The following is an 8,578-nucleotide window of genomic DNA, read 5'->3' on the forward strand; positions in this document are numbered from 1 at the left end:
GTAAATGACATTAAGCATAGCTAGTCCAAATATGTCAATTGTAGTACATAAATGTACGCCAAAAAAAATGTTTTGTCTCTTATAGTATAAACGCTCAGCGGCTGCCTCAATTTGGAAGGTACTGCACTGTAGTTACTTTACACTGTACTTAATTTAGCTTAGATTATTTTGTAAAAGGGGATTGAGGACCTGTTACTTTTTGTTAACATAGGATATTTAAAATGCCATTGCTATGAGCTTAACAAGAAATAAATATTTCATTAGTATATATTTCTTAATTGTTTCAAGACCCTGGGTCTTCTGTTCTGCAGACTACCCATTGTGTTATTCTCTCTGTTAGATATAAGAGTATAGTTTGTGCATCCCAATACCTATTAAGTGGCTCCCTATCTCCTTTCATCCATCCACTGATTCCACACTGATCTTGAAACATTTGGACAGGTGAAAGCAAATGCCCCAGAAAGCTTCTGCCATGTCTCTTATTCTGCCTTTTCAGATGCATGTTAGCCCAACACGGTGCAAGAAAAATATAGGGGAACTAGGAATATGTTAGTGGCATTTAAGTCCATTCAGATGAAGAAGAGGCAGTCATTTTTTTTAAATTGAGCTGCACCCGTTACTTGGACCTGCTCCAAGGCATGTCTCGGAGGTCTCTGGCACAATGTTGCCAATGTGACTGGTGTCACCCCTCTGCCAGGGTGTTCCCATGGTTTCCTGGGTCATAAACTGATAAGCAGGCATTAAGCTACAATCAATCACTATGAAAAGGCTTTCCCCTTGTCTCATCAGTTTCAAACATGATTTAAGATCATTTTAAGGCAAATGTAATACAAAGGTGACATTAGATGGCGCTGTAAGTCAAATTTCCTTCACAGGGATAGTGTTAGATAAAAGACAAATGATAATTGACTCGTATCAATCCATTTACTTGTAAAACAACATTAAAAGTACCACAATGCACCACAGTGGTCACATCCAAAAGTACCAAATCCAGGTTCCAACAGCACACAATATTGACAAATCCCATTCAACATGAACTATACATCAACATATTAGACATACAAAAATAAATATTTAACAGAATAAAATTGATTGAAATAAATAAGTGGCGAAGTAATTAAATGTTTTTTTTTCTACATAGTGGCAAAACATATGTATTTCTCAAGGATTAATCTAATTTACTTGTTCAACATTATTAAACAAATAAATAAGACATGTAAAAAATTATCTACCCATTTAAAAGAACCAGCTAATAATGAGACTTACAAAGGCAATGTGAACACAGACCTCATGCATTTCCAGTGTTAAGACACATTTGTGCTAAATTATTGGAAGCACAGCTTCCTCCCTCTGAAAGGGTTGATTTAGTGAAGCACCATTATTTATAAGACACACGCACTCTATACACACACAAACCTTTACACTGGACTCAACTGCAGGTTCTCCTTGTCCACAGTTTCTTTTTTGTTGCAGCAGAAGCGTTTGCAGCACACCACGGTTAGAGTGGTGAGGATGATGAGCATTGCCAGCATGATGGCGATGGCACCTGCGATCACACCAAAGGGGAATTCTGAGAGATGTGAGAAAGAATACTTCATTTATTTGAAGTTCTTGAAGTTGCTACACACTGTAGTCTATAGTAAAAAGGACTATTGCCCAAATTACAGTTTATCTTTATAGACTAGATTTGTTGTGGTTACTCCATCCACTACATATTTGAGTACACTGAATTTCACCTTAAATTCCTTCCACCCCATCTCAACTCCAACATACCAGGTGCTTTGCATTGTGGGGTCCCTTACCCTCAAAGATGGTCTTGCTCCCTCTGGGTGAGCACTGCGGCTTGCTCCAATCTCCATGTCTCTTCTTCACAGAGCGGGAAGGGATATAGGCTGCCACCATGAAGCAGTAGCTCTCTCCTTTATCCAGGTTGTTCAGCTCGACATCTCTCAGGTCTGACATTGTCTCTTTCTGTGGACAGAGGTTTACAGTTAGATACAATATTATCTCAAATCGCACACTGTTTGTTTTGTGTCATTGGTGGGAATCAACAGGTATAGAATCATAAGCAATGCATTTACAATCTATTGACTGTGACTGTTCAACTCACCTTTCCTGTGCTCCCGGCTTTGTTGTATACGACGTTGTACTTCAGGTCATTCTTAAAGATGTCTCTGATAGTCACCAGCTGGTCATCTTTGTAGATGGGAGTGAGAGGGTCCTGTATGTGGAGTGTCATCTTGGTCTTGTCTTCGCTCTGCTTGATGTTGAAACTCGGTGCTCCTATTTGAGCTAAAAGGAGAACCAGACGAGTTAGGCACCACAGACAGAATTTATTTGGGGAATTTCCAGTGAAATCAACATTTATAAATTAATGCTATAACAGCATTATTCTACAATGCAATAACAAGGTGCTTAATGACTCAGGTTGTTACTGTGTGAGCGTAAATAAAATAATAATGTATTTATTACTGTAATAATAATGTAGCTAATAGCACTCACTGTCTTTGTAGGGGCAGAACCTCTCGGCCCGGGTGTAGGGGAACTCTACAAGGTCAGAGTTCACGCCAGGCAGGGGTTCTGATAGGACGTCGGCAGAGTAGGTCTCCTCCAGGTTCCGCAGCTCGTTGGTGAGGTCACACTCTGTCCCCGAGCTCCGAATGCAGTAGGGTTTTCTCTGTCTATCCTTGCCGACCCTGAACACACACACACACACACACACACACACACACACACACACACACACACACACACACACACACACACACACACACACACACACACACACACACACACACACACACACACACTCAGTCTTTGAACTGTGATAGGTACAGTTTGTATACTCAGTTTTAAGTTAATTCTGCTGACATGAAGGAAGGTATTCATCAATAAAAGTGGTCAATTTGTGCTTGTACAGACAGGGCGGTTTTTTTCAACGATGACATAATGAACAGAACAGGGCAGACACTGCAGAGACATGATGTAGGCTACTTACTCAGAAAATTCAACGGTGTATGTGTAGTTGGTAGGTTCAGGGCCCCATGTTAGAATAGTCTTGAAGTTATTGGACACCCATTTAACATTCTGCGCCTCTGGGAAATAATCCCCCCCTGTTAACCCAGGAAAAACAAGGCATGATTAGTTATTTAGTTTAGTCAAATGGATTTGCGCCAAAGAAAACAATTGATAGACAACAAAACAGATAAATACACCCCCCCCCCAAGAAAACAGTGTGCAGGTGTGGTTAGGAGACCAAGGGCTTATATGAACACCACACCACAACAAAACATAAATACAACATTTAAAAAAGTTTGTTAGAACATTTAAAAAACGACTAATTATAAATTAATTGATCAGTAATCACACAAAAAAGTGTTTTGTTGAACTGTGTGTGCATGTCAGTGTGTGAGAGTTAGGTTATATGGAGGAGATTACTGAGTAGTTTGGTTCACCAGTCTTCCCTTTAAGTTATTTAGGGATGTTGATGTTTTGTAAAATGTGAAGATAAGAATTCCAGAGTATTGTACCTCTGTAACTCAGATACTGTAACCTGATAAAAAAAAGCAAGAATCAAGATATCATTCACAAAGTATAGCCTATAAATTAAATAGGATCTATAGCCTACATATGTCGATTTGAATGCACATATCTCGCATATTTCCCACTGAGCATCAGGGCTACGTAATTGTGCATATTACAATGTGGAGTGCAAAAACGGTGCCAATGGAATAAACAGAAATGTTTATGTAGAATCAGCTGAACATTTTAATCTCTGGCTATTTAGGTAGTCTTGGCTACAAAAAAATATTTAAAAAATAGGCTAAATGTTTGAGATGGAACTCATAATAAGCCATAAGTAAAACGTACCAGATGCTCCAATCGTGAATAGTACCGATAAGAGTGAAACACCAAAGTGAACAGAAGACCTTACATCCATCATAATCCAAAATGTTACGGGCAGTAGCAGTAGCCTCTTACTATCGAAAACGAATAATGAATGCTGATTGTCCTCCCTTGAGTCAGTGTTGCTAGTTTTCGTCTAAAAATAACACTTCAAAGTTTGTTAGATAACTGCTCTCACAGTGTTGCTGGTGCCTCGTTTTTATAGCCTACCAGATTTAAGTTGCGAGCAGTCGGAATTTTAGTTACGACTCATTCAACAATAGCTCCACCTCCCTTACAACTGTCATCGATCATTGGGTTTTGTCCAATGGTTCATATACATCATTGGTTTGTCACTGGCTGAGCATGCTGCCCATACAACCTGTCAAGGCATTTACTGTCCGTACATGGTCATCCGGATAGGAAAACTTTACCTGTAGCTTGCCATATATCGTAGCAGCGGCATGAATGGAGAGACATTGACTCAAATGTAAAAAATGTCCATGTAAGATTTTTGATAGTCCTCTTTTGAAACTGTGTTCTTTAAATAACTAGAATGATGAGTTTCAATGTAATAGTACATTTTGTTTGAACTATAAATACCGTTTTTTTAAGTACTTGCAAAATGGTTTGTGACAAATTGTGATAAGAAACATTATGATGAAGGGGATAGAATCTATTTCTGACCATACTGTGAACCGAAAGCAATTAGTTGGTTGTGAAATGTTTTGGGAAACCAGATTTGCTTGTAAACAGATTAGCATACAGCAGTCTAAACCCTGAAATCCCAAAGCAGTGACTGAAACACAGAGTTCTCTGATGACTGAATCTGTATCCATCAAGAGAACAAGCTATGAGTCAGCTAGGCCTTTCTGAAGTGTAGGATTGTTGTGATATTGTGGATATACAGTGGCAAGAAAAAGTATGTGAACCCTTTGGAATGACCTGGAATCACAAAGTTATTTAAAGACCACAGTTTCAAAAGAGGACTATCGAAAATCTTACATTGACTCAAATTTCTAAAATGTCAATGTCTCTCCATTCATGCTGCTGCTACGATATATGGCAAGCTACAGGTCAAGTTTTACTATCCAGATGACCATATATCCACAGTAAATGCCTTGACAGGTTGTATGGGCAGCAAATGCCTTGACAGGTTGTACGGACAGTAAATGCCTTGACAGGTTGTACGGACAGTAAATGCCTTGACAGGTTGTACGGACAGTAAATGCCTTGACAGGTTGTACGGACAGTAAATGCCTTGACAGGTTGTACGGACAGTAAATGCCTTGACAGGTTGTACGGACAGTAAATGCCTTGACAGGTTGTACGGACAGTAAATGCCTTGACAGGTTGTATGGGCAGTAAATGCCTTGACAGGTTGTACGGACAGTAAATGCCTTGACAGGTTGTATGGACAGTAAATGCCTTGACAGGTTGTACGGACAGTAAATGCCTTGACAGATTGTATGGGCAGTAATTGCCTTGACAGGTTGTACGGACAGTAAATGCCTTGACAGGTTGTACGGACAGTAAATGCCTTGACAGGTTGTACGGACAGTAAATGCCTTGACAGGTTGTACGGACAGTAAATGCCTTGACAGGTTGTACGGACAGTAAATGCCTTGACAGGTTGTACGGACAGTAAATGCCTTGACAGATTGTATGGGCAGTAATTGCCTTGACAGGTTGTACGGACAGTAAATGCCTTGACAGGTTGTATGGGCAGGATGCTCAGCCAGCCATCCGCAACTACAGACTTAGACGAAGATCAGATCAAGTTTTATGACTAATTTATACAGATAACCAGGTAATATCAAAGGGTTCACATACCTTTTCTTGCCACTGTAATTAGTTACATGAAACAGTAACATAATGAGCATTTCTAAGAACTGTCTACGAAGGCAAGAAAAGGACTCCAGTCCAGACCTATTTCAGCAATATTTTTGAAGTACTGTACACCGATATGAATTCAGAATGTTACAAATAAATGAAATCTACAAGTTACCCAACCTGTGATATATTTAGTTGTACATTGCCGAATGCGGGTGATTTAGTGCATGAGAGAGTGATTCAGCAGATAGATTCAGCAGATAGATTCAGCAGATAGATTCAGCATGGTATTAAGTGAATAGATTCAGCAGATAGATTCAGCATGGTATTAAGTGAATAGATTCAGCAGATAGATTCAGCATGGTATTAAGTGAATAGATTCAGCAGATAGATTCAGCAGATAGATTCAGCATGGTATTAAGTGAATAGATTCAGCAGATAGATTCAGCATGGTATTAAGTGAATAGATTCAGCAAATAGATTCAGCATGGTATTAAGTGAATAGATTCAGCAGATAGATTCAGCATGGTATTAAGTGAATAGATTCAGCAGATAGGTTCAGCATGGTATTAAGTGAATAGATTCAGCAGATAGATTCAGCATGGTATTAAGTGAATAGATTCAGCAGATAGATTCAGCATGGTATTAAGTGAATAGATTCAGCGGATAGATTCAGCATGGTATTAAGTGAATAGATTCTGCAGATAGATTCAGCATGGTATTAGGTGAATAGATTCAGCAGATAGATTCAGCATGGTATTAAGTGAATAGATTCAGCAGATAGATTCAGCATGGTATTAAGTGAATAGATTCAGCGGATAGATTCAGCATGGTATTAAGTGAATAGATTTAGCAGATAGATTCAGCATGGTATTAAGTGAATAGATTCAGCAGATAGATTCAGCATGGTATTAAGTGAATAGATTCAGCAGATAGATTCAGCATGGTATTAAGTGAATAGATTCAGCAGATAGATTCAGCATGGTATTAAGTGAATAGATTCAGCAGATAGGTTCAGCATGGTATTAAGTTAATAGATTCAGCAGATAGATTCAGCATGGTTTTAAGTGAATAGATTCAGCAGATAGATTCAGCATGGTATTAAGTGAATAGATTCAGCAGATAGATTCAGCATGATATTAAGTGAATAGATTCAGCAGATAGATTCAGCATGGTATTAAGTGAATCGATTCAGCAGATAGATTCAGCATGGTATTAAGTGAATCGATTCAGCAGATAGATTCAGCATGGTGAATTAGTATTAAGTGAAAAGACAGCGTGAGATACGGGTGTACATGCATCGCCACACAACTTACAGACCATTTATATATTCTAGCATTGATTTAATTGATAGGGCTATTCTTTCCAAATATATGCCAAACCACAGCAATACATTTTGATATATTTTGATGTATGTTTGAATTTGCGATTTGGAAAATATCCAATCGGATCAATCTCTCAAGTCATATTCAGAGAATGAATGGTGGTTGTCTTTACACATAGCCTACTGTACTTCTGGTTAAAATGTATAACTATCCTTCAATTCTGCTATGCACGCTCAGAGTGTTGCATTAAGGAAAAGTATTGTCTCCTCTGCCATCACTGTTATTTCATGAATATGCTGAATATGACAATACATCATATGTTATAATTTGTGGTATAATTGATAATACAGTATCATCCTACACCAGGGATGGGCAACTTTGATGGGGGTGGGGTCCACTAAAAAACAGAACTCATGAGGGGCTGTAGTGGCAACAAAGAAAGTAGTCCGTCAGAAGTTTCCATGTCTTTTTTCCCACACATAATTCATTTCCCAGGTGGCCCCTCTCTCCCAAATGAAATATGACTTCATAATCTGTTGTAGGAAAACAGGGGTTGAAAAAGGATTAGCAAGACTGATAAAGACATTTGGCTTTACTCTAATCAGCCCAGTCTTGATGAGGACCCATTTGGATGACTCTGTTTACTCCACTCCAATCAACCATTTTATTGAATTGTTCATGTGGTCTGAGATACCATTGACCTTTAACCTTTGACTAATGACTAGGGCGTAGGGTAGCCTAGTGGTTAGAGTGTTGGACTAGTAATAGGAAGGTCGCAAGTTCAAACCCCTGACCTGACAAGGTACAAATCTGTCGTTCTGCCCCTGAACAGGCAGTTAACCCACTGTTTCTAGGCCATCATTGAAAATAAGAATTGTTTCTTTACTTACTTGCCTAGTTAAATTAAGGTAAAGTAAATAAATATATATGTATGTATTGTAATGGTTACATTCAGTCCTTGACTTCCATTACTGATCTAACTGTGTAATGTGTCACAATGTGCTTTGCAATGCCACCTTTCTTCACAGAGGTAATCCAAATTCATTTCAAGAAAACACTCATAGACATCTTATTTACAATCCTTTTCAATGAAAACACTTCTTGCGTTAGTCAAGGTGTCATAGCACCATAAACAATGATAACTGGCTACAACACATCACTACTCTAAAATCAACTTACATGATTTCCCATTCTCATCTCCAAGAACATGTTACTCATGGAGGAATGTCCGGTAGTCTGGTGGGCAGGGAACAAACATGTGACTCCAGCTGGAGACCTCTGGACTTTCAGGATTAGCTGTCCTCCGGACAACCTTTACCAAACCTCCGCCATTCGCTGAAAGCGGGTTCCGGTTGAATATGTATATGGACATAAAAGAGCACTGTTGAATTTGACTGTTGAATTTGACTGGATAGCCCCAGTGTGGGCCCATGTGATAGTTCACAGGGGAATTAAAGGAAAATAAATAAAGGATTTGATTTAGGCTTAGCTTAAATAAGAATTTCTTCTTAACTGACTAACTGATCTAGTTAGAT

General features: G+C 38.8%; 1 protein-coding gene across 2 annotated transcripts; it reads right to left on the minus strand.

The window, feature by feature from the left end:
• Positions 1-910: 910 nt before the first annotated feature.
• On the minus strand, positions 911-4,137 carry LOC124040966 (tissue factor-like). Of its 2 annotated transcripts, none has more exons than XM_046358107.1 (6): positions 3,871-4,137; positions 2,999-3,113; positions 2,503-2,696; positions 2,111-2,292; positions 1,803-1,971; positions 911-1,546 (listed from the first exon to the last, which is right to left on the minus strand). In XM_046358107.1, the coding sequence occupies exons 1-6, from the start codon at positions 3,941-3,943 to the stop codon at positions 1,419-1,421; spliced, it is 861 nt and encodes a 286-aa protein (XP_046214063.1). In that variant the 5' UTR covers positions 3,944-4,137; the 3' UTR covers positions 911-1,418. The 2 variants fall into 2 exon arrangements, with proteins under 2 accessions (XP_046214063.1, XP_046214061.1); XM_046358105.1 differs by having other exon boundaries at positions 911-1,570; positions 3,871-4,133.
• Positions 4,138-8,578: the final 4,441 nt, after the last annotated feature.

Source organism: Oncorhynchus gorbuscha, linkage group LG08 (assembly GCF_021184085.1).
Source record: "Oncorhynchus gorbuscha isolate QuinsamMale2020 ecotype Even-year linkage group LG08, OgorEven_v1.0, whole genome shotgun sequence".
In the NCBI taxonomy this organism is placed as follows: Eukaryota; Metazoa; Chordata; class Actinopteri; order Salmoniformes; family Salmonidae; genus Oncorhynchus; species Oncorhynchus gorbuscha.